The 26,620-nt window shown below is 38.8% G+C and overlaps 2 protein-coding genes across 2 annotated transcripts; one reads left to right on the top strand and one right to left on the bottom strand.

Annotated features, from left to right (window-relative positions):
* Positions 1 to 581: 581 nt before the first annotated feature.
* Positions 582 to 3,759, bottom strand: cbln2b (cerebellin 2b precursor). Its single transcript, XM_084747731.1, has 4 exons — positions 3,411 to 3,759; positions 2,500 to 3,040; positions 1,755 to 1,874; positions 582 to 1,668 (listed from the first exon to the last, which is right to left on the bottom strand). Exons 2-4 carry the CDS (start codon positions 2,785 to 2,787, stop codon positions 1,471 to 1,473), a joined length of 606 nt encoding a protein of 201 aa, XP_084603857.1. The 5' UTR covers positions 2,788 to 3,040; positions 3,411 to 3,759; the 3' UTR covers positions 582 to 1,470.
* Positions 3,760 to 10,104: 6,345 nt separating this feature from the next.
* On the top strand, positions 10,105 to 24,697 carry fbxo15 (F-box protein 15). Its single transcript, XM_084710396.1, has 11 exons — positions 10,105 to 10,134; positions 10,237 to 10,475; positions 13,126 to 13,230; positions 14,215 to 14,439; positions 18,476 to 18,676; positions 18,774 to 18,903; positions 19,652 to 19,731; positions 19,802 to 19,804; positions 21,462 to 21,607; positions 22,494 to 22,618; positions 24,333 to 24,697. The coding sequence occupies exons 1-11, from the start codon at positions 10,105 to 10,107 to the stop codon at positions 24,591 to 24,593; spliced, it is 1,545 nt and encodes a 514-aa protein (XP_084566522.1). The 3' UTR covers positions 24,594 to 24,697.
* The last annotated feature ends 1,923 nt before the right edge of the window (positions 24,698 to 26,620 follow it).

The following is a 26,620-nucleotide window of genomic DNA, read 5'->3' as shown; positions in this document are numbered from 1 at the left end:
GGAAATATCCAAAAACGTTGATATTCAAAGAAGATGGCATCCAATTATAGGATTATAAAACAAACGGAACACCACTGGGCGGGAGAACTTTGCTCGTGGTAGACTCCAGTACAGACCTCCTTTCATCATTTCAGCCTTAAACATCCATCAAAATGTCTGTTTATTTAATTGGGAGATTCGTCTGTGCTCTGATTCTGTTTCTCTGTAGTTTCGGTGCGTCGTGCGCTGCTTAAAGACGCTCCAGTGTCGTGTTGGGCTCAGATCCAGGAATAATATCACACTCGCCAAACACCCACAACAAGAAACATCATTTTAAAGTCGATTTCATTAAGAAAAATAATATTTTGTACCTATATCCCTTCTTGTGTCTGTTTCCCGACGTGTAACAAGTGCTGCTGCGAGACTTTTTGAATGAGCCCTGCTGTATATTTCAGCACCTCGGACAGCGACTGTCTGTCTTGAGGCCTTTGGTCTCATCTAATGTCATTTACTAAACCCTCACCTCTAATGAACAACATGTTCTCTTCACCTTCTCCTTTTAAATGCAAAGCCATGTGAATAAAAAGCGATAAATACGCCTATACAATACAATATCTTTTATTAAGCGGGACATATAGGGATTCTTCTATTATTTCCACAATGTACATTTGGTGAGCAACGTCACTGAACATTAAATCAGTCAAAGCTACGCAGATTCCGAAATGTAGAACACACAATAATGTGAATATGTAGTTTATAAATTATATAATTATTTTTTTCTTTTAATAAAAGGGCTCTAAGTCGTCTCCGGTGGCTGAAATATGTCGCCTTTTTTTCTCTTTTAATAAATAAACTCGTCGGCGGCCTACATTTGGCTTATTTTCAAATATGTTCAGCATCCAAACGCAACACCATTGACAGCACAAAACATAAAGTAAAAACTTCCACTCGTGCAAAAAAATGCCTTGGGCGTGAAAGCACTTCTTCTTCTTCTTCTTCTTCTCTTTGTTGTCCATAATTCCAGATACTTCACTTGGACGGAAACCATATATTCTTTAAGGCTATACAAACATAAAATAGAGCATAACACACTCGGCCTGTCCAGGACTTCAGTTCTTCCACTCATCTGGTCTTCTTTACCGTGTCCATTTTTTTCCCCATTTTCTGCCCAGGTGCACCCGTTTGTTTGTCTGTTGGCAAACAGTTTGTTTTTCCAAGCAAGAAAAAATCCACATACCCGACAAGCGCACGCCAACTGGCCGATCAATACGTTGAATCATCCAGGTTTGCGTAAAAGTTGACTGATGGATTTTGAATATATGAAACTCCAAGGAACTGTTCATATTTGACTAGATAGTGGACGAGTGTAGGTATACAGATATTAGTCGGCTTCCTTGGCTGACAGTTATTTAAAGTTAAAAATAAATGGCATGTTTTTAATTTCTGTGTTCCTCAGAGTCCCGTGCGACGTGGAGTCATCGCAGGTTCAGATTATAGAGGAAACACTAGAAAGCCTGAGAAGGTGGAGTATTTCCATCCGCCCATTAAGGTGCCACGCTCCAGCTTCAGATAGACCCGGTCCTCCCGCTCCACCATCAGCAGTACTCCGTTGCTGGCCGCCTCTCTCGTCACGTCCTGGTCGCCGGCGAAGGCTGATATAACCGGATAATCATTCTGCATCAGGTTCACCTGAGACGCAGATGGAGAGGAGAGTTTAGTCTCTGAATTATCATCTTTTAAAAGCTGAATTAAGTCCAACTGTTTCATTTTCTCACCTGTATGGTTTGTCTGTTGTAGACCTTCACCACGTGAAAGCTGAAACTATAAATCCCCCTCCTTGGAGCCTGGAAAACACTCGCTTTCAGATCGAAATGGTTGCCGATGTTCACTAAAACCTGTGACCAAAGAAGGGCGCACAGTGAGACAGCGCATTCTTCTTTTTCACTTCACATAACAGCTGTTTTGTGTTATACCAATGTATTGTTTGAGGGTATAAATATATATCAGTCATACTCTCGTTCTGGTATGCCAAATGTTTTGGCTGCACTTCAGTCGCAGTTTGGGATGCGTCCCAATTTGATGCGTAGCTATAAGCAGGCCGCTGTCCAAAGACCTCAGCCGTGAAAACTTATTGTAACATCCGAGCAAAAAGCGACACAATGCACTTGTCAATTCGGCCGAGGCCTGAGAAGCATAAGTGACAAATGATCTTGCGCGGATGAGCATTCGTTTTGGCAGCAGCGCGTCTCCAAATTACGCCAATTACGCACAGCATTACATGATTTTTGAAAGGAAAACAGCATTATATTCTTTAGGTGTAACTCGGGGCGTGAGTAGTGATAGGAAATCAATGAAACATGAGCATTAACTAGTTGCTCTCGCACTGCAAATAGACATGATATATGGTGTAGAGAAAGAAGAGGAGAAATCAACACAAGAGCTACAAGATATTGGCCAATATCTGATCATTCGACTTTTCCTGGGCTGTGTTAGTGCTAAAGTCAGTGGACAGGATCTGACCTGGTCAAAATAGATGGTCATAGACGTGTTGCTCATCTCCGACGGCTCGTGGTTGGTCCCACGCACGGCGGAGAAAGCCACCTTTGCCCCGGCAGAGCGGACTGATATGCCAAGCGAGGAGGTGACCCCCCCGTCCGAGGAAGGGTTCGAGTCGCACACCACCAGACACTTCCCTTCCAGCACGATGGGCTCCGTGTCGTTCTGGCCGAGGCAGAGAGCCACGCCGCATCCCAAGAGGAGGGTCAAAGCCAGCATGGCACAGGGTCCCGGGCAACGCGCGGGCACCATGGTCGGATCGCTGATCCCGTGCACACTGATACAACCCGGCAGCCCCTTGGAGGTTTGTTAGTACTCGATCACCTGGTCCAGACTTACTCCCTTCTCTCCCTCTCTCCCTCTCTTCTTCCTCTATCTGTGATGCTCCCTCACTCTCTCAAACACCCTCTGACACACAGACGCACTCTCCGGCTGTGCACTCCCCTCCCTCCTGTGCGTCTTAGTTGATTTTGGGAGGGTGTTCAGACAAGTGTTGTTGTAATTCCTGATGATTTAAAAGAGAAAATGACAGTTTTCATGTCAGACAACAGCAGAAAATTAATATTATAGAGTTTAGTTTTTGAACTGGAGCGTATTATCCGTGCGTAAAATGGCTATCGTGCGTAAAATGACTGTCATGCGTAAAATGACAGGCAAACGCTGTCAGTAAATACCAAAATCTAAATATTGCGTCGATATTAATGAACATTTTCTATTCGTCCGTTATCAAACCAAGTATTTGTGCTTTCTTCAGCACTTTTTACCAAATTAATTATGCCAGAAATATATTTTCCACTCGTTCTAATTGATAAATGTGATGAAATAAGCACTTTGCAGGCATTTCCGTTGAGGAAAAAAGGTAAATCACGACCTACCTGTGCTCTCCATCCCGCTGGTGTACTCCCTCTGCCTCTCGCAGACAGTGAACTGAGCGCTCAGATCGCTGGTGCTAAAAAAGCAAGAGTCTCTGGGCTCCCTTTCGAGGGACAAACTCACGCCCATTCTTTGTGTGTGTAGCCACTGCAACACTAAGACTCTTCAGGGGAAGTATCCCACGATCAGGAGCACATGCGTGGACTAATGGCTTTGTTTACATATTAATCAGTTCAGTGTTGTGAGCTCAGGGGCCCCTCAGGACGGCAGAGATCACTTGCTCTCAATGTCTTGTCATTTATATGCTGTGGCTTTCTCATGTCTCTCCCTGATTAATCCGGAATGAAGGGTCCTGCTGCAGCGGATAACCTTGCTGTTGCATGGCACATTCAGCATGCATGTATACAGTATGTTACTAATTTGAGACTTAAACGAGCATTTTTAGGAGTCCAATAAAGATACTTGTGCGCCATCCAGTGGCGGGTTTCACTTCTGCAGAACGTGCTGCATCTTCTTATCAGATGCACAGAGAAAAATCAAGGCATAAAAGTATTTAAAACTGTGAGGTATGTCTGTCTAGCATGTTTAATTAATGAGTGTGGGTCACACTTTATTTTACAGCACACTAATAAGACATACCAAGCTGTACTTATTATTTCTAGCTTTTGTCTAATTTAATGTGTTCTTTATTAACCAATTTTAGACCATTATTAGACCCTTATTAGACACCTATTAGACTTTATTAAAGGGTAATTAGGGGCACATTACAACAGAACTGTACTGTAAACTAAACTGTATTGTTTCCCACTGTCACCCATAGACAAAATATTCCTCACCCTCCAGAATTTTGGCATCTGGTACACATTGTTTTCAAATGAGGAAGTAACAGTAATTCACTTAAGTTTACAGTACAGTTCTGTTGTAATGCCAATTAGCTTCTAATAAAGTCTAACAAGGGTCCAACAAATGGTCTAATAAAGAACATATTATTTCTAGTTTTTTTGTCTAATTTAATAAGTACAGCTTGTTATGTCTTAGTAAACTCTAAAGTAAAGTGTGTACTGGCATATGAGCAAAGCATTTCACATGCACATCACACCTACCAACCACCCTAAAAGCAAGTAGAAAGCAGGTGACACTTCAGAAAATGCCCACGTCACAGAGGATGACCCACACCTCTCTGTACCACTCTTACCCTTTTCTTTTCAATTCCTGACACATTATCCTTTGAAGAGCCATGTAGATATGATAATGATGATGAAGACAATATTTGAATAACTTGTATTATTATTAGTGTAATATCTTTATTTACAGAGAAAGACACAAATACATAAAAAAGACAAATACTTTCTCATCAAATGTATTTAAAATAAAATGGAAAATACTGGTATGAGAAATGCATTTGATTAAAATACAAGTTACTTGATTTACATTCAGGAGCAGGAGCAGTCTCAATATAGGTTTGACCTTAAAGGGGCAATATGTAAGATTTTTAGTTTAAAACATTCAAAAATAAAATTATCAACAGAATGTGAAGAAGAAATAGTTTGGGCGTTAAGCCAAAGTCATTTATGTATTTTGTTCCAGAGGTACCTGCTGGTTAGAATGCTAACTAACTAGCCTCAGCCTGTCCAGTCTAGTAATACCACTTTGTACCTCAAGAGGTCATGAGTCACTGTTGTGTCCACTCATCCCTCAGTGCAACAACACTAGGGTTGTTTTCTTGCCAGGTTTGGCTCCTCGCACCTCGGCTATGAAATCACCTGGGTACTGTATTCCCTGTCATCAAACTCACTTCTGTCAGTCTCTGACACTGTGTTTGGTCCTGGTCCAGCCATGTTTACCGGGAGGCTAGTGAGTCTACTGGCTAACTGCAGCTACAGTTAGCAGCTATTGTTAGCAACAGTTAGTGGTTACTCTGGTGATACACTGCCTTTGGTTTTGTTATTGAGTATGAATTTGACAGCCATCTTATTCTTACATATTACACATTTAACCCTCCAACATTGGAAGGATGAGATCTGCTAATTTCCCACATCATAGGGAAGGCTCATGGGAGGCTGTGAATTCAGAGATGTATGCTGGATGGTTTCTGTCGGTCAAAGCAACCACTGAAAGACTGAAGTGGAAAAACTTATTTAAAAGCAACTGGGGGAATCAAATATTTAGGCCACAGTGATGAACAAGTTTGTTCAAATAGGACTGGGCATTTAGCTGATGCCTCGAGATCAATAAATATAAAGTTAGCCGACTTTACAGGCAAAATAGTACAAAACACTACCATTGAAAGTCAATCATAAAGAGATCCCAGTGTCACAGTGTCAGTCCTATCTAGGCAACACAAAGCAGAAACCCACCAACTACATTGATGTTTCCAGCTAGTACATATAGTTGCCCATGGTAGAGCACATTGTTATTTGTGCTTTTCTTCTGTTGCTTCTGTAGCTTGCCTTAGTCTACAATATCTGATCATATCTTCATATTATCATATAAAGTATTTTTCATGCACGTCACATCTACCAAACACCCCATAAGCAAGTTAAAAAGCAGGTGACACTTCAGAAAATGCCCACTTCACAGAGAATGACCCGCACCTCTCTGTACCACCCTTAGCCTTTTCTTTTCAATTCCTGACATGTCATCATCCTTTGAAGAGCTGTGTAGAGGGTCCCTATCAGTGCTCCACACTGGCTCTGAAGAGTCTGAGAGTGCACAGGCTTCACAAGAGGTGAACCCTCACGTTAGACCTTTAATGAGCTGTCATTTTCCTACTTAAAGGTGTGCTACTGGCTACATTATGCACGGTTCTTACATTAAGAGGAGAAGGTACAGTATGGATGGGCTGTCTTCATCTTCATCAGCTCAAGTAAATAGTGGGAGGAGAAGTCTGCATTTCCTTGAGAATAATTCATGAAAACTGTGATCTGTATTTTGAATGCATGTAAGCAAATGGATAGGAGGAAAGCACAAAACCAAATCTTTTACATAAAGGCACAGCTTGGATTTTTTGAAGTGGGGTGGTATGAGGTACTTATCCATAGTCAGTGTATTACTTACAGTAGATGGCAATCAGCATTCCCTTAGTTTTGAGAAGCAGAGAGGAGTACAACTGTAGGAAGCGAAGCAGCTCATTATATTGACCCAGCAGCCATTTCTAAACGCTCAGGGTGGGAAGCTCAAATGCTGTTATCAAAAGGATAATTTCATACTGCAAGGTGTATAAATGTATGAAATCTGACAAATTGTTATCATGTCACCAATTCCCAACTGATGAACAATTTTAAATACAATGGATAGTGAAAATCTGGAGGGACATGGCGCCATATTTCAAGCCAGAACAACAAATCTGACAACCTATTACCATAGGCAAAAGCTAATGTTAGCATTCAACCACCTCTTAGCTAACATTACTTACATTATTGTTTTCAGCACTTTACCTTGCCATCAGGCAGCCTTTTATGATGGGAAATCGCGGATATATAAGCCAAATATCACTCTTTCCAAAGCCACTAGATTTCTTTGACAAAACAAGTAGTTGCTGGTCTACCACTGCCTTTATCTGTTAGTTTGTGTTTTTGCGTAACTGCAGTGAATCAGAACTAGCCCTTTAAAACACTGACGTCACACATAAAACAAACGAACTAACAGGCAGTGGTAGACCCTTATCTCCCATGTTTTTCAAGGTAAAATTACTGCTAAAGGAGTGTGGTTGCTCTGGAGAGAGCGATATTTGGTGTATATAATGCCGGACTCCTGTTGGAAAAGACTGTCTGACAGCAAGATAAACTGGTGAGAATATTCTAAATATAGCATACACTTAAATTGATATTGATTTTTTTTGGGAGGGGTGGATAACCTACGTTTTGCTGCTCACCCTGTCCACAGCAGTACATTGCATAGCGTTCAGCGCCAGTATTCCTGCTGCTTCTCCAAACTGGGGGCGTGCAGATTGACATCCACTGTAGGTAATGCAGTGACTATGGATAAGTACTTCATAAATAACCATTTCAGAAATTATAAACTATCCCTATTATACTGAATGTCCCTATGAATAAGCCTGAAAAGCCTTGACACAGAACAGCACAAGTCTATCAACTACTTCCATAAATGCAGTGTCCTTGTATGATCCACCTCTTGCAGTGCAGAGAGCAGACATTATTTTAGACTTAATCATGGTGATCCGTCCTCCCTTTCTCACCCCACTTGACAAACGCTGCACTGTCAGAGCTGACTGACAAACCATGCGGAAGAGTGACATCAGGTATCCGAGAGCCACAACTGACCGCAGGCCTGCAGAAGGACACATAGCTACAGAAAACATCAAATGTCAAGTATGGGGGGAACATGCAAAGGGAAGGGATGTTGCCTACATGGCATTACCATACCAGGGGCTGCCACTGCCCTAAAAGGGACTTCACTTCCATGAGGCAAGCTGATCGGCTAGACTGACAACAGTGTTACGGTTATTTTCCCTGACAGCTAGCAGAGCCTACTGGCTCCCAGGAACGGGGAGGTCGATTATGTGATGGGTCTTAAAGCGAGCCATCTGCTTTTGAAAAAGAACAGGACTTAGCATCAGTCGGGTTGGTTTTGTGTCTTTCTGGACAAATCAAAATATTCATATTAGCATGATTCACCATCATTTGACAGTGATCTCGCAGTCATATAGAAGTGAGTACTCATACTGAGGACAATTTATCTTATACTTAATACTTCTGTTTCAAATATTATGGAAAATGTCCCACCCTGTGTGCTCATACCACCATATGCTTCATGTCTAAAATACCCTCTTTAAAACAAGATATCTGTATCCATCTGTCTGCCTGTCCATCTGTTTATGTGCAGCTATAAATGAGTCTGTATCTTCATATTTGAAATGAGGTCAGACTCCCAAACAAGTTTATTTGAGAGATTTTCCCTCTCCCTGACTGCAGCCCTGAAAGAAAACCGAGTGAACGGGAGGTAGATTGTGTTATGTCTCTCTTGTCTTACATCAGTACGATGTGACCTCTATCCTAGCATGTGTGAGGAGGCAAATAACATCAATCTGGTCTGTTCCTCCCCTGCTAGTGCTGGACTAACACCCTGATGAGGAGTTATATTGCTAACCCAGAGAAAGGTTACACAGCTGACTGTACTGTGCCTGCTAGAGCCTACAGTAACTGGTATTACTGTACTATGTGTGTGTGTGTGTGTGTGTGTGTGTGTGTGTGTGTGTGTGTGTGTGTGTGTGTGTGTGTGTGTTAAAAAAAAAGAAGCAAAAAGCAGGCTTCCTCAAGGTTAGGGTTAGAGTTAACTCTACAGGCAATCAAAGTAACTCAGTGTGTGTGTGTGTGTGTGTGTGTGTGTGTGTGTGTGTGTGTGTGTGTGTGTGTGTGTGTGTGTGTGTGTGTGTGTCCATATACAGTACTGTATATATCTCAACAATTTATTCCAGCTCCTTTGGTAAGTATTTCAGAAACCACATGTTACACAGATGTGTTGTGCTGCAGGGATAATGAGACAATTTTTGAAAACTTGCATACCTTTATTTAGCAGAATGTACTGTACATCAGACACCAAAATATCTTTAAACATTTGACAATTTTAGTTAACTAAAGATTAGTTAACTAAAAGCTAAGTCAGCCCTGCGATGAACTGGTGACTTGTCCTGGGTGAACCCCGCCTCTCGCCCAATGTCAGCTGGGATAGGCTCCAGCAGCCTGCAACCCTTACGGAATAAGCGGTTACAGAAAATGAATGAATGAATGACTAAAGGCTAAATGTAAAAAAAAATAATAATAATATATAATTAATAATATGCACAAGTGTCAATTCAGTTTAATATAGCCAAGGCACAGTTAAAGGCATTCAGTTTATTTAACACATGAATATGAATTGTTATATTTTTGGTATAATGTCCTCTGTGGCCCTGGGGGAGTTTTGTCAACTCTGAGAAAATAGCTTCGAGGATGTCATCAGAGTTATCTCAGCTTTGGCTTGGAGCCTACAAATTTATAACAGGCAGTCTGTATTACAAACTGTGGGTGAGGAGTTTTAAAAATGTGGGTGTTTATAAGGCGGGGAGGGTGTAATGACAGACAATTAAAGTTTCATCATGGAAAATGTGTGATTCACTGCTTTAGGAGATAACTGTTTTAATTTAATTAATGTTACTTATTTAATCACTAATACTATGACATTGCATAGTCCAGGATGTTATGCTTATTGAGAAAAAAAAGCAAAATTTAATTAGTCTTTATTTTTAATATTGCGACCATGCTTTGATTGTGTTGCAAAAAATATTGTGGAACTGTATGTCATTTGCAATAATCTGTAAATGATATGGGTAATTAGTTTATCTAAGATGTAAGTTTAATTTGTAAAGATTTGGTTGGTCTAGTCCAAATAGTAACAGAGAGACATGCAAATGTGTTGCAACTGTCCCCAGTCTCCCCTACTTAGCTGCTTTCCACCATTGCAGAAATCGCACCTAGTTATAATTGTCATTTAAAAAGAAAAGAAAGACAAGCGATATTATATAAAGACAATCGAGCAAACTACGCCCAATAGTATTTGATTCTGATCACAGACTGTACATTAAAACAGTGCAGTATGCAAACGAACAATTTCTCAGCTTTTATTTTGAAGGCAAATATCGTCACTCTGCACGGAAGTTTTGTTTCTGCGCGTGGAGGGAAGTGACGAGACGTCACCATGGCGACTGGACGCGGACATTTAACAAACGTTAGATTATCGCGGTTATGCTTTGATAGACGGATGGCTACAAAACCCGAAAAACAAACAAACGCTGTTTTTTTCTAGCTAACTTATAACTTTGTTTCCTAGCGTTGTTCTCCGCGGGCTGTAAGCAAAACGCTGTCACACAAACATGGCTTTTTCCAGTTACACGGCTGTGACTTATTAACAAACATAAATTATGTTGTTTCTGTTTCGAAGGGGTCAAGACCAGCGAAACAAATGGCGGAACGAAAAGCAGTTACTTCCAGACAGCGGGGGGCTGTTAGGAGGACGTCCAAAAGAGCTGACAAATCATCTCCAGCGTCCTCTCAAAAGTTTATGGAAAGGTAATCTGTCAGAACATGCTCATATTTCCACCCGCGTGGCATTCAGCACTTCACCCAGGCAGTGTTCAGAAACTGTGGCAAGTCAAGGCTTTATTGCCCTGTAAGTAAAAGGATTTATAGACCGCGTTTGCAGCAAAACACAATAAAAGCCCAGCAAAAATCAATACAGGTGGAAGAACACTTCAATATATGTTCAAATTAGACAGTCTGATTCGCTCCCCATTGAATGCAGGCAGTAAATACAGCAAAAAAAAACACAGCAGCAAGTCAGGATACAACAGGCCTTTTTCACAGAAGCTATGCTGACATGAAACAGTACAGTGAACACAGGTGTTACTATTGACACTAAGTACAGTTATGTTACGTTCATGTCAATCAGAGTCAGAGTCTCACTATTTTGCATGTTAACTCACTGGCAATGACCTGCAACAATAAACAGAGGGGGACTTTAATTAATTGACATCATTGGTAACTCCTGTGTTTACCCTTCATATCATTTTAGCTGCCATGAAAAAGGTCTGTTGTTTTTCTCTTGATGTATCTAAGTGACTTGTCTATTTCATTGGTATGAACTGCCAAACGTAATGCCATTATAGCAGACAAACATTTATACTAAGCAAGATCGTTGTTTTTTTTTGTATTTTGTTTGTTTTTTTGTGCACAGAAAATTCTGTCTCAAGGCTTCAATAAGCACAAATGACTTTATTTTCCGCCTGGTATTAAAATGTGATCAGTATCCACATACATTATCCAGGTTGTTGTACGGATTGTGTTTACACCTACCTAAGACCTCCAGATGTGGTCAGGCAGATCTGATCACATTCTGCTCACGTGGCATTTACACCTTGCATTAACATGCATTTTTCTTTATTTGGATAATGTATTTAGATACGGATAACATTTTAAGACCAAGTGTGAATGGGTTGTCTGTCTCTCTCTTTTTAAAAAATTGGTCACAATTTGCTGGAAGAATATGTCCAAAACATTGCAATGCAAGTAAATAGAGCTACAACTATTAGTAGTTTTTATTATGTTTTTAATTAATCACTCAACCACTGAGTCTGCAACATGTCAGAGAAAAGTGAAAAATGTGTGTCAGTTGACATTTTTCCCAGGTGAAGTCACATTGCTTGATTTGTCTGACAAGCAGTCTAAAACATACTGTATATTCAGTTTACAGGGACATACCAAAGAAAAAAAAACAGCACATCTGCACTTCTGAGACACTGAAACCAGAGAAAGGTTGGCATTTTTAGTTATATAAGTGGCATGGCTCAAGGGATGGCAATGTTGGTCTCTTGATCTTTCCACCGCTTTGGTCCAGACTTTTAAAACTTTGTAATATATAGCATATCTAAGTAGCCTACAGGAAACAGGAAAGGACAAAGTTGACCAAGGTTCCAGGAGGGGTGGGAATTAGGAGGGGTCAAGTATTCAATTGTATTATTTACTGATTAATTTACTGTTGACCCACTAATCACATAATCACTTAATTAATCACAGTAGCTTAGGTTTCATTAAACATCATTAAAATCATTTTATAAATCTTAAAATTAAATCTAAGCTAATCTAAGTAGCACAGGTTTAAGACAAACATAGCACCTTCTTTATGTGCCATTATACTAGCAATGTAGTGGATATATTTTATATAATATTAATTTGTGACTTGTGAGCTTTCTCCTCCTTTCCCCCAGCTTAGAAATGCCAAAAATGACTTAAAACGGAGTCCCTGCCTGTTGACAGCTCTAAGTGTCAGTGAGAGGTTAACTAATTCAATATTCTGAATGTTAAAGCTAAAAAAAAATATGCAACATTCCCCACATTAAAACTGCACCAAAGATGATTTATTCATTTAGTGTCACATTTTTGAAGTTGTTTCATCTGGTTGTTGGTATGCAGTGAAATGTCAGTGATTGACCAGGTAGGTAATGTGAACATGTCATGAATATATCACACACTGAAGTGATTTAATTAGACCACATTGGCATCATTAACTCGGACAGGTGCAACGAGACAAACCTGATCAATATCTTGAATTAACAGATATGAAGCATATCTCAAACCAAGAAGTGTTTTAGTACATTAAACCATGCACATAGGTGAAATAATGATAAAAACAAAACATTGCAGTTGACAGATTTTGGCTTTAACATCCAAGCATACTCATATTCAAACATATTTACCCAAGAAAATTACAGATCTAACATTGGTTAGTTGAGATTTCACACGGATGAGTGCTGCTTGCTGTGCTTGCTGTTCACATTTTGGATCTCACTCACGTTTTAATTCATCACTTCCCTCAGCCTGAGAAGGGTCTTTTTCTGACTACTGAGAAAATGTGTTAGATCTACTGGGTGTCAATTAAGAAGGATGTAACACACTCTCCTGTTTTGTGATTTAGACTGATGAGATGAAAATGTGAAGTTTTATAAGTCCTGAAGTTAATATTGTTTGTCTGATAGCAAATCTGCTAAATGCGAACATCGACACGGGTCATTTAATTCTGTTGCCAGGAGTGTATGATAAGATTGCCAAGTAGTCTGTTGAGAGCACATTTGTCTGCCTCTAAAGAACTGTGTGCTGAACAACAGGTGGCAGGAAAACACTGGTGTCACTTCCTTGTAGTGATGTTTAATTACCTTTTTTGTAGACTGCCATCTGAGATCCTGCTTAAGATTCTCTCATACCTGGATGCCTCCTCTCTTTTCACCATCAGCCACGTCAATAAGATGTTCTATCAGCTTGCGAATGATAAGTAAGTATCATCCAGATCTTGTTCATGCAACACAGACAGAACATTAAATACGTGATTTAGGAAGCCAGTGGAATTCAAGACAGTTTAAATAAATCAGGGAGTTTCTGAGCACTGCACTGCAGAAAGTTATGTTTGTCTGTACTTAAATCTTAAGTCTTTTACCTCTAAACAAGTAAAAAAAAGTACAGGGCTGCAAGTAACAATTGTTTTTGGGGCTGAAAATAATGATTGTTTTCATTGTTGATTAATCTGTCAGTTATTTTCTCAATTAATAGATTAATTGTTTGATCATTGAAATGGCAGAAAATATCTACTCTTGCTTCCCAAAGCCCAAAGACGTCCTCCTCAAATGTCATTTTTATCTACACCCCTAAGATATTCACTTTACTGTTATATAGAAGTAAAGAAATCAGAAAATACTTTTTTTCATTAAAAATTACTTAAACCTATTTTAAAAATAGTTGCTACTTAATTAAATAATTAACAACTAATCAATCAACAGTTGCAAATTATTTTTTGTCATATATTGCCCTGATAATTATTTTCTTGATCAGATAATTAATGTTTTGATAGAAAATAGTGAAAACACTTCATCACAGTTTCCCAGAGCCCAAGTTGACCAATTAAAATAGCTTTTTTTTTTTTTGTTTGACCAACAATCCAAAACCTAAAGGTCTTCCATTTACTGTAGTATCACAGAAGACAAAATAAACCTCGACAGTATGCACATAGTTTTGAACTGTAGATGTTCCACATTTTGGTATGAGATAATATTGCGCCTGAGTGAGGACATTGACCAGTACAGTATACAAATGAGGAAGAAATGTTATTTTTATTCTGATTGTATACCATAGTATGCATTCAAAAACAAGGCCAAGGATTTTTGCACATCAGACATATTTAATATCATTCAGTAATGTTTTAAGTTGTTTTTACTCACAGCAATCTCCTTCCTTTCTGTACCCTCTGATACCATCACTGCAGAGCTCTGTGGAAGAAGATATACCTAGAAAGTTTTGGCAGACTGCAGAAACTTAACCTCATGAATGACCTGCTGCTGAAGATGGCCATGCTGAAGTTGTCAGATTACTACTGGAAGTTGCTGTACTTCAAAGGTGTAACCAAATATGAAATGCAAAACTGGACAGCACATCTTCTTGTCATCAACCCTTATACTGGGCTGCCCAGCCGAACGGAGCTGGTCCTCAGGTAAGAGATGGAAAGAAAATGTGGTTTGAAAGCCACTTAGATGAAGTACCTGAGGTGTATGATTTGTTTAATGTACCGGGCACTTCATTTCACTTACCAGACACTTGAGTATCTTGACAAGTGTTGCTTGTTGTGACTTAAGCTAATCGAGTGCTTACCATGTATTTTCAAGCATTTGAAGCCCTTAGGTACTGGGGTGAGAAAAATGTCTCATTATTTCTCTGGGAATCCTGGTGTCAAATAGTTTCATATCTCGCAGTTTGCTGCTTTGCCTTATCAGGGTTCAATGTTAATGTGTTTTTTCACTTGCCCAGTTGGACAAGTGGGTCAGAAAACTACTTACCTATAGTCAGTATATACTCCCCCGTATGTAATACAGGTATTACATACAGGTATACAGTTTGTACTGTAATTGTTTTCTTTACAAGTGGTTATCAAATAACAACAAAGACTAAAGTTAATTGTTAGTTTGTGGTCCATAGCTCGGTTGGTAATAGTGTGCACCCCATGAACTGAGGCTGTGAGTCCTCAATAGCGGCCGTGGGCTCAACTCCTGCTTGTGGACCTTTGCTGTATGTCACCCTCCATTCTCTTTCCCCACTTTCCTGTCCTCACTTCAGCTGTCTTAAGCTGTATAAGATGTCAGAAAATCGTGAAAAATGTCCATTCCACTTTCTCAAAGTTCAAGGTGATGTCTTTAAATGTGTTGTCAGCCCAAAACCCAAAAATATTCAGTTTAATGTAATAATAAAGAGAGGAAAGCAGGAAATCTACATATTTAAGAGGCTGAAAACAACATTTTATGCGGCTTTAAATCAAAAATTACTATGACCATAATTGTTTCCCAAAGTACAGTAGTTTAATAGTTTAATTCTGTTTTGCCACTTACAAGTTATTTGCTAGATTTACTACCCTGATACACATATATATATATCTTGTGAGAATCATGACAATGGCAATATTACAATTTGTTGACGAAATGATGTTTCACGTTACACACAGCAACATTAAGTGTGACTGAAAGTGAAAGTAACATTGCTATCAGCAGTGTTACCTTCTGTGGAGAGTGAGTTCCAAAAAGGGAGCAACTTCTGGCTCACCAGGCTCTTCCTGTCAAAGAAGCGTGTGGTGCGCGACTTATGTAGCTTCTAACTGAAGGGTTAGGGTTTGAAGTTTAGTTTCTCTCCTGCATTGCTCTTTATACTTTCAGGTATCTGCTGATAGACAACATGTTACTACTCATGAAAACCGTAGAATTCCTTTTGCTTCATAATAAAAGATTTTGAACAGTGAAATAATGGGGAACTTTTATTTATAGGAAATGAAACAACAACTGTTTTATAGCTGCTTTTCTCAAGACAAGCGTGTCATGTGTGCATCACCTTTACATGACATTTTACTTGCTCTGGACAAATGGGCACTCGTCATTGTTAAGCCCTGCTTATAGCCATTAAAATGAGGTTTGTTGGTCATACTTGTATACCATGCTGCAATTTGCCGTTTATTGTCTGCTAGGCATGTGTAGCTGTTTTACAATTGGAAGCAACTCTGAGGTGTCATGGGAACCCGTGCACTGTTCGTGGTTAGCAAACAGTGAAACTTTGCAGATCCACCTTCACTGTCAAGAAAGTTCAAGGGTGGAAGGACTAGAGGACAGTTCAAGCCGCTGGCAATCAAAAACAAAAGCGTGGTTTGTTTTTCATATTGCACTTAATGACACTTTCTTATTAAAGGTGAGAAAGGAGGTCTGTGTCTGAATGCGATGTCTGCTCAGGGGGAAGCCAGCACGCAGGGGAAAGCTCCCTCACTGCCTCCACCGCGGTTTCTGCTGTGTTTTTATAACCTCTGATTAGAGACTGTGCAGCACTCAATTTTGAGGTCTGTGGCAGTCGCTGTGGTACAGAGGGGAAGTAGAAATAATTGTGTTCCTTGCAGAGGCTGTCTGAATTGTTGAAATAAATTACTTAGCCCCCCTACTCCTCATCCAACTCCCCACCCCCAACACACACACACACTCACTCACAGACATATTCACGCACACCTTCCCCCTCCTACCTCCTCCCACCAGCTTAGACAATTCCCTGTGGGGGTTTGTCTGTTAGAGACACTGAGGAGCATGCGATTTACCTTGGTAATAATCATTTCACAAGACATCACACATACAGACAATGCAGAGTGAAATCCCCTGGGTCATCTGGGGCCTCCTGGGCTGCTCCAGTTTTTAGCTTTGTTCCTCCACTTAATTGATATTGGATGGCGCCTCAGCGAGACACCGCCTGCATCACAGTAGGGGCAGCCCTGAATCACAGTTTAGACAGAATTGGATCAAGAGATTTATCACAACAGCTGCGGTTTCATTTCATTTGCTGCATATCATTTCATTAACAAGAACAGCTTAACTGAAGTCATAGTATTCCCTGCTGCTGTCAGAAGCAACCATAATACCCATTAAACTTGTAGTTTGTCCAATTGAAAAAGCAAGAGGCCTTACCCAATACCGCCCAATTATTTGCATTGTATTAACAAGGACTGCACAATTAACCACAGTATGGAAATCGCAATTTGGCCAACTGCAATATCCAAATTGCAAGAGCTGCAGTTTTTAGGGAAATGGTAAAATCTCTGACAAAACAGCATCATGATTAAGTCATATAGTGCTACAGAGATGCCCTGCTCTGTAAATCTTGTTCCCCAGATATAAGAAAACATGTATGTTTGGTACAAAGCCCAATAAATGTCACATCATCATGGTTTTAATAGTTGTTTTTTTTTCTGAGAATAAAAATTGTGAAAATGATCATTTCCACTGATCGTGGATCAGGAATATGTGTCAAAATATCACAGACCTAGTATTAACTTCAAATAAATGTTTAAATATGTCTCCATGTGGCTATTAAAGGTCCAATTTGTAATATTTGGGGGGTATTTTTGTTCTGATTTGAGACGTTTATATCTACAGAGGGTGCGGGTCCTCTTTCATCCTATCCTGTTTCCACAGTAGCCCAGAATGGACAAACCTAACACTGGTTCTAGATTCAATCTTTCACATTTTTCACAGCCATCTTCCACATGCTTGCAAGTGGAGTGTGATGCGAGGTAGGTGTGGGGATCTTTGGGACATCACGGTTTGATTTGATATGATTCTGGTTCATTGGTGTTTGATTCGGAATTGACTCTTGTTTAAATCAATAGAAAGGGGGCACAATTTTCAGAGTGGGAGTCGCCGTGTTGTTATTAATATTATGTCTCCAGCAGTGGAGATCAGCTTCTCTGTTGCCCGTTTCGCCACTGAGTTGGTTGAAGTTGTTTAATGCAGCAGTGTGTGCCGGTCAGCTGATCTCTGCTTCTCCCTGTTCATGTCTCCACATCTCTAGCTGAGAGCACAGAAAGTAATCACAACACACTTTGCATTCATCTCACAAAGGTAATTATTTAGAGATGAAATCAAAGTATGTTTGCAACCAATGACTTTTGTGAAGTAGAATTATAAGCTAATATAATTACAAGATAACTCTTGGCTGTGCACACTGTAGACTGGCTGGGTGCTACACTGCCCTCACAGGTGAATTCTGCCTTTTCCCCCTGTCGACATCATGTTAACTAACAGAAAATCAATTTTTGACATTTGTGAATTAATGCAGAATCTTCTTCATCTGTATCGCCATGCATCTAAGAATCACCTTTTAATTGGCTGCTAAGTGAACAATAATTGCTTGGCTACATGCCTCCAAGTTATATGTAATTAAATTACAAAATAAGGTAGTTGTAATATGTGACAGTAACTGAGAAAAATATTTAATTAAATTACAGTTACTAATTTAAACATTGGTGATTACAAAGAGAGTTTGAATGTTCTTCTTGGATTGCCTGATGGAGACCTGAGACTCTTCTAGTTTCAGCTTTGTGTTTGCACTAGCAGCCAAGCTCTCAACCCCTCTCCCACACCATACTACACTGCATATTGTTCATACTTTAATTGCAAAACCCTGTCATAACTTATCCTAATCTAATCCTGCACTGTGTTATCTTATTGTAGAAGCTTGGATGTCACCTGGGAGCTGACAGTCTCTGATAAGCTGGGGCGTGAGTGCACACATGACCTGAGCTGGTCCCAGTTTTCTGAGACTTCTGTGACTCTGTGCTGGAGCGGAGGCTGCTTGCCCGACTACCAGCAGATTTCCACCCTTCAACTCCACGGTGTCAAGAGGATAGCCCTCAACTGCCCAGGCCTAAAGAAGTAAGACAGCCGGTGTCCATCTCCACACACACTCTCTATGTCTTCGTTTCCTCTTTTCTCTCAGTTTCTTTTCTGTTTTCTTTGCTTGCTCTGTCAGACCTGGCTTTAGGTCCCTCATGGCGGAGTTAGACATGCAGACTCTGACTAAAAGCGCACAGGTCATTGGTCGGGACAGACTGGTTGAACTGAGGCTGCTCCAGCCTGGCATCATCATTGGCATCTGGAGGGTAATTACTTTATAGGCTATTATTCATTAGTTTTTAGTAGCTGAAGAAGTGAAATAGATATCGTTTTTCCTTAAAGGAATAGTTCAGACTATTTGGAGTGGGGTTGTATGAGGTACATATAGTATATAGTCAGTTTGGATAAGCAGAGATAGGCAGCAGCAGGGAAGCTACGTAATGTACTGCTGTGGACAGGGTCAGCAACAAAAGGTATTTTAGCAACTTAAAAAAGTCAGATAGCTTTATATTGCTCTCTCCAAATCAACCAAATTCCACTGGTGAAATCAGTCATTTTACCTTACAGGACACTGGAGTTGCTGGACTACTGATAGCTTGATCTAATAGTTTGTTTAGCAGATCGAGGCAGCGGTAGACTGATAACTACCATGTTCTGCGATGCAAAATTACTGAGTTCACCTGGAGTTTGGTTGGTGTGGAGAGAGCGATATTTGGCTTATAAAATAGTAGTTTCCCCTCAAAGGCTATCTGACAGCAAAGTAAAGCAGATATTCTTAATTAGCTCAAACTGATATTGATTTTTATAGGTGGCTAAAATATATTTTTTGCTGACCCGTGGAGTTCATTGTTTATCTTCCATGCTTGTACATTTCTCTGCTTTTCTTAACAGGGTTATGCAAACCAGCATCTACTGTAACTAATACCTCATATAACCCCACTTCAAATAATTTGAAGTATCCCTTTAAAATGGCTGATTTGGCAGGAGGAATTTCAGTGACGACTCTGTTTGCAGGGCCAGCACTCCATTGCCTTTGTCATGTTCATCCTCCACTTCCACAAGCTGGTGGAAAGAAGCACCCATGGATCTACTCGGTAGGATGCTGCACTTGAACAGACACCTCTTATGCACATGCTTACACAGCGTGCAGTGTATCACCATCAGCTGGTTAGGGCTCAAATGACGACAGGATTCATTTGATGCCCCTGATGTGACCCATCTATGACGCACAGCAGGGTGAAATTTGAAGCGTCAGCATCACTGACACCTGTATTTCACCACCACAGGAGATAATGTGACTGTACCACTTTTTATATATATAAAGTTCTTCTTCTCTTGTGTCAGGACCAGTTACACCCAGGATCTTTTAAAATAATTTTTAATCATATGCCATCATTACTGTGCGGGTGTTAATGCCAAGCAGTTCATGAACAGACTTGAACTCATTAGCACTTTGACCTTAAAACATCCAATTAATTGGAGAAATGTTCTTCTGTTGTTTAGTTTTAATTAAATGGTTGATTAAAAGCCAGTGGGCTTGATTGCTGGTTCCCAACCCAGGGGTCAGGACCCCTCAAAGGGCCCCTGGAAAAAAACTAGAGGGCAACAACTTCTTTTCTAATTTGGCTGTTTTCTTATAAAATATTTAGAGATATAACAATAACAAAAACTTCAAATAATACAAAGACTAGGGTGCGATATTTATCACAATATTAAAAAACAAAGAAGAATGACAACTTGAAAAAAGTTAATCTCATATATACAGAATGTTTTGTTTGTATAAAATGTTTTTATTTTTCATTTAAAAGTGATTTTGCTTTCCTGCTTTAATGAAATAATATATTAAATATTAGAATAAAATAAAATGCTGTAAAACAAAAGTAGGCAGCCATGACCTAAGTATTTGCAAAAAAATTGGCACGATTTGTCTTTACCAATGAATACTTGAATATTGTATGTGCAGTTGCCAAACGAAAACAAGGGTGCAGTCAGAAGCAGTCTTTTATGAAATAAAATAAAATAAAATAATGAATAAAACTATGAATTATATATATATATATATATATATATATATGTATATATATATGTGTGTGTGTGTGTATGTATGTATGTATGTATGTATATATATATCATATAGACTGATAGAGTTGTGTTAGGCCAATACCGGGCCAATAATATTGGTCAAACTATATAGCTGTCTGGCTCTAATAATTACCCATGTAATATTACAATAGATATAGTCACGGTGTGGTACGGTATAAAGACATTTATTTATTAAGATATTGCAATATCTGCTACATTGTTATATCCCTATAAATTGTGGACCCTGTCATGTTTCCAGGCCTGTAAATCCTGGAAACAAAACAGTCTGTGTGGGAAGAGTCACTCTTTGGTTGAGCTACTTACAGCTCTTGTCCACACTCAAGCCATAACATGTGATGATGTGTCACGATTAGACATTACTGTAAAAGGTCAGAAGCAAAACTGTCGGGAATCACTGGGCCAAACCATACAGTATTCACATTTTATTTTCCATGCATCTAAAAATAAAAAAGAATGCATGTTAGAGTGATATGTACAACTGGAGTTACTTGAAGGTGAAGGTGTGAGTCTTGCAATCCAGCACAGTGTGGTCATAGCCCCCTCTCCTGGTTTCTTGTGAGAGCACAATGTTACAGCACATTATTGTTATAGTCCACAAATGTGATAAAGCTCTGAAATGCCCTCTTAAAGAAAAGCTTTTAAAGCTTTTCTTAATGGTCTCAACACTCATTACAGTCTCACAGTAGTTTAATTTACCTTTTTTTCTGTTTTCTTCTTCTAGCCCCTATGTGGAGTCAACGGACAAACCACCTTTTGATGACACAGACCCTGAATGCGGTCTCCATGGTTACCGACTACACATTGTTCTCTACAACACTGGATGCGAGATCATGTCCGGAAGATTTTCCCAGCTCTTCTGCCGGAGAAGTAATTCATTTCTACTTATATTCTATTGAGAGAATTTTTGATTCACATGCATGGTAACTTTTAGAGGAATACTGAGCCGGGTCAATGTAAAGTGTGAAGAATCAGTTTTCTTACTCATGTCTTTTTTTAATCTTGTACCTCATATTTATAGTTACTATGCCTCTGTAGCCACAACTCCAGCACACACAGACTCAAAAACGGCGCCTTTTCTGAGACCATAAGGATAGTGAACTGACATCTACTGTGCGTCCTCAGCCAACCAGCACATTGTCCTCTGTGAATCCTTTGCACCACCTGGAATTCGCACTAAAGCATGTGCTGCACAGGATTTTATTTAGTATGCCTTATAACTGTGATATATTGACATTTTACATTTTTATAAACTGACAAATTGCAGAGCCCACCAACAGCCAGTATACTCTTTAATATTTAACATTTATATCACATATATTTATTATTTATTATTTTAAAATCTTTTTTTATTTATTTTTTTTATTCTCTCTTATTTATAGTATTCTTATTTATTGCACACTAGCCTTTTTGTATATGTAAGTATGTATGTTTGGAGATGTAAATAGCATCATTGGGTAGTTACACCAGGGTGCTAAAATCATTGTTGGCTACAGACATCAGGGTGCTTGTCTCTGCATTGCTAAACTATATACACCCAGGTGCAAATAGCCACATTGGTTATTCCACCCCAGGTGTAAATAGCATCTTCCTTTTTTTCATTGCCTCATATGATTTTTCTCCAACCCACAGAATACCACGTTTGTGAAATGGCGAAGCTTTTTACATTGGTGCTTTTAGCATTAGCTTCTAAATTGACTTTACTCTAAAATGCAAATTATACTGTTTAGACTTACTTGTTGTTGTCTTTGACCAGCTCAGATCTGTGATGGCCTTATCCGGCTGACTGCCATCAGAGGGACAGACTTACTGCAGCACGCACCTTTGTCAAACAACATCACCTTTCCCTGGAGCTGCGATGCCCTGCAGGGCGAAGTACAGGTACAATATGTGCAGTTGGCTAGTTGCACACTATTTCACAATGTGTTGTAGGAAGAAAGAAATTCATGCCCAAAGTATCTTAAGTATTTTTCTGACAAGTGGTTAAAAGTGCTGTTGTTATTGTAATCCATCAAACATTTATTAAAAGTTAGTTTTGAATCTTTCCCTTTCCCTCATCTCCAGGCTAAAGAGAATATAGTTGAAATCTCTTATTTTACCTTGATGTTTGACAGTTTTGATTTTATTTATTTCAAAATTTAATTAGAGGATGACCCCTTCTTCTTGTTTTTTACCTTTATTTATATTTTTCTGATACTATTTATTGTTATGCACCAACAAACCAGAGCAAGTTTGTTGTATGTGGAAATCAATTTGGCAATAAATAATAATTTAAAAAGTAAAAATGAAGGGTAAGTGTGCAACATTTAGTTTGATTTATTGGCAGACATTGTACATAATATTCATCTAAAGTGTATAATCACCTGAAAATGAGAATCTTTGTATTTTTGTTACCTTAGAATGAGCCGCTCCTGCACACTTAGCAGGCGAGTTGGATCCTACTGTTACAAACAGTGTCAAAAAGTTTTATTAGTAAACCCCAGTCCGTACCTGTCAGAGACTTAAGTCTAACTGTCATCTGTGAGGTGTACAGGCCTTTGGACAGTTTTGACCACTGAACTCCATGAGCAATTAGCCAAAAACAAAGACCAAAGATCCTGAAAAGTGAAGTGAAAAGAATAAGTACTGAGCCGATAGAAGTGCTGAGAAATCAGTTCAGCTGGTTCACTCTGTGACTGACTTACCAGGGGTTACTTTATAAACTCTAACAGCTTGTTCCACTGTGAAACAAACAGAAGAGAGAGACAGTCTACTTACGTCCATAGTGCACTAGAAAACCAAACAAAGCAGAAAGATACTAAAACCTAGGGGAATAACCAAAAATATGCAGTTGGATCCCCAACTGGATCCCGATTGAGCCCCAATATGTACCGACCTTGGCTCAAGGGAAACTACATGAAAGAAGAAAACATTTGTTAAATCAAGTTTTATATTTATTAAGTAAGTAAAAGCAAAGAAAGAATAAACAATGTGGCAGGAGTCCCTCCACGCCACTTTGTTTGTTCTTTGTTTTCTTTTACTTACTTAATAAACATAAAATTTGACTTAACAAATGTTTTCTTCTTTCATGTTGCTTCCCTTGTGCCAGGGTTGTAGCACTACACATTGGTCTTTTAAGATTTTCAAGAAGTTGGCACACTGTAGTTTACATACTTAGCTATAATATATAACATTTCCACATCAAAATGTCTAGACCTATGTCATATACAGTATTTTGTTGAGTTGTGTTCCGAAATTATCCCCATTTTTTCCATCAAAGGTCAAACACAGAAAAATTCATAATTTATTTAAGGTAACGGTGCGTTTCCTTCCAGCCACTAGTTGCTATAACTTCTTGGAAAACATGTGCCAGCCTATGTTGTTTACATCACAGAGTAAAACTTTGATCTGTTACCTTTGCCAGAACATTTCATCCGCAGTGATGGTTGTTAAACAATGAAGACAACAACTCCCATGATTCCGTGCTGCATCAAATCGTCATCATTTACGTCTTTTGTTATTGCTTTAATGCCTAGTGGTAGAAATGACATATTGTGCTTTTAATGGACCACACTGAAATCTTCACACTTGTTTAATTCTGAACTTTTTTCCCTAGAATTGCTGCATCATGAATCTGACTCTACTGGACGAATTCAGGAAACCCTTCTGGTGTGTCAGCTCTCCTGTCTCCATGACACTGGAGAAGGCTCCCGTCTCCTATGACTATGATGGTGAGCACTACGTGATTCATTATCAAGACTCAGATGGGCAGGTGAAGATAAACATTGCATCGATGAAGGAACAGTTTTTCATCACAAGCTTAGCCGTCTACTTGTCTGTTAGCAAAGTCAATGAGTATTTCAACAGAAATTACTGAACCTGCAGTATTTCTGGAACAAGTTTTGAATTTTTGTAATGATTAAAGTTGGATGCTACCAGTTTGCTTCTTAATATTTTAATTAAACATGGTATATCTGTATGTGATATGCTCAGGCTTTCAAAATTCTACAAAAAAAACCCAAACAGTATATTGGTCACCGGCTAGCCACCAATATGTCAGGGCTACAGAAGTATGGATTTGCCGAGCCTGCTCAGTCACACAAAACACAGAAACACAAAAGGTGGATAATGACAAAACAAAATGGCAACAAAAAATTAGGAATGAATGGGAGTTTAAGTGGCTAGAATATGTCACATCTAAGGATGTAATATAGTGTGGTGTGTGCAGCCAGTTTCCTCAAGTAGCTGAGAACTCATGCTCATTTTTTCATCAAAAACGATGCTTTGTGGAAACAACACATTACAGCTGCCACATGTATGGAAGGTTGTGTTAAGTTTTATTAACTTGACTGTACTAGGGGTATTATGACTTTCCAAATCCGCAGTTCAGTACAACTTTTGTTTTAAGGTCGCAATATGAATTGATTTTTGATTTAAATTTTGTTTTTTTGTGTTGGACTTGTACAACTGTAATTTACATTTTCAAATTCTTCTTTAAGAAGTTTATATCATATCTAGAATGATATAATGGCCAGTAAGCAACGCTGAGTAATAATACTGTTTCATTATTGTTTTTATGCTGAATAAATTATTACATTTTTAAAGGATTTATAAAATATTGTTTTTGATCTGCTTTGAATTTTTACTAAACTTTTTATTTCCACTGTCCTCTTGTTAGCCCAGAGTTTATTTACCTCTTGGCTTTTACAGTTCAGGTTCATATTTATCTACCAATCATTGGTTTTATCAATACATCATTTTTTTACATCATTAGGAAAGATGGAATAGAAATGTTAATCAGAACACTTAATGAGCATTTTCTAATATGACTATTAAAATGATTTTGAATTACGTTATTTAGATATAGTGACCAATTTGTTGATAGTTTGGATCAGTTAATTTATTGATCATAACAATATTGTAATAAAACAGTCTATAATCATACTTCATGTTTGCACGCAGCGTGTTTGTAATTCTTAACAAAACAAAAAAGAAAATCTGAAAAAATATACCAATATAATAATAATTAATAGTATTTTGTAATTTAGATTTTGTTTGTGATTCAATACATGTTCTGTTGTTTTGTAAGTATTTTGTTACAATTGAGAACACAACTTTTGAACAGTTGTTAATATGTATGAAAGAGGCTGCTGGATTTTAAGTCAGACACATATTCATGCAGATGTGGATCTTTATTATGATGACAACCGAATAGACCGGCTCTATCCTGAGTAGAATGCAGATTGAATATGTGATATATTTTCTACTCTATATTTAAATAAAATTTAGAGGTGATCCAGGTCATTGCAGTTTGTCATTTTGACCAGCCGTATACCGTATTACCACTCCACTAATAACTCAAAAATATTTTGTACATGCACTGTAAGAGCTTTATTTTTCTTACCAGGGCACAGATTGTGATGGTGCATTTATACAGCGCATTACATTGCGTATAGAAACCTTGTGCGCAAGTTGGAGGACAGCTGAAAGTAGGAGTAGGTTGCCGAGAACCTACATCCATCATGTATGCTTTCTGAAATTTGGCCCATGACACCTTAAGGAGACCTCACGGTATCTTTGTCACCCTCCATAGCTGCTTTCATCATTAATAATTCTTATGTCTTTAATGTTTAAATACCGTCGCAGTATTTATCATGCAGTTAAAAAACAAAGGAGAATGACGACATGTTAAAATGTCTTTTATTCAAGATGATATTGATAACATTCAGCCACTAGAGGTCGTACTCCTCCTGCCTCCTTCTGTTGTATTCTAATGATTGCCAGGTTGGCTGGAGTTTTTATTAATTGGCGGTTATCAAATAACAACAAAGACTAAAATTGATGGTACTGGTTAATGTAGGGCTGCAATGTCCAGAAAATTTCCATCCCATTCTATCAAAGTCC

Source organism: Lutjanus erythropterus, chromosome 21, assembly GCF_056507025.1.
Source record: "Lutjanus erythropterus isolate fLutEry1 chromosome 21, fLutEry1.hap2, whole genome shotgun sequence".
In the NCBI taxonomy this organism is placed as follows: domain Eukaryota; kingdom Metazoa; phylum Chordata; class Actinopteri; order Lutjaniformes; family Lutjanidae; genus Lutjanus; species Lutjanus erythropterus.
The sequence above is the reverse complement of the archived record's forward strand: the minus strand, read 5'-3'. Positions and strand labels throughout refer to the sequence as shown.

What these genes read in the sequence shown, in the direction of transcription:
- cbln2b (XM_084747731.1), bottom strand. Translation starts at nt 2,787, where the DNA reads ATGGTGCCCGCGCGTTGCCCGGGACCCTGTGCCATGCTGGCTTTGACC. An exon ending in TGACCATCTATTTTGACCAG is followed by an intron (nt 1,875 to 2,499) that starts GTCAGATCCTGT and finishes CTTTGGTCACAG; the next exon opens with GTTTTAGTGAACATCGGCAA. An exon ending in ACAACAGACAAACCATACAG is followed by an intron (nt 1,669 to 1,754) that starts GTGAGAAAATGA and finishes TCTGCGTCTCAG; the next exon opens with GTGAACCTGATGCAGAATGA.
- fbxo15 (XM_084710396.1), top strand. Translation starts at nt 10,105, where the DNA reads ATGGCGACTGGACGCGGACATTTAACAAAC. An exon ending in TATCAGCTTGCGAATGATAA is followed by an intron (nt 13,231 to 14,214) that starts GTAAGTATCATC and finishes CCATCACTGCAG; the next exon opens with AGCTCTGTGGAAGAAGATAT. An exon ending in CCCTGCAGGGCGAAGTACAG is followed by an intron (nt 22,619 to 24,332) that starts GTACAATATGTG and finishes TTTTTTCCCTAG; the next exon opens with AATTGCTGCATCATGAATCT.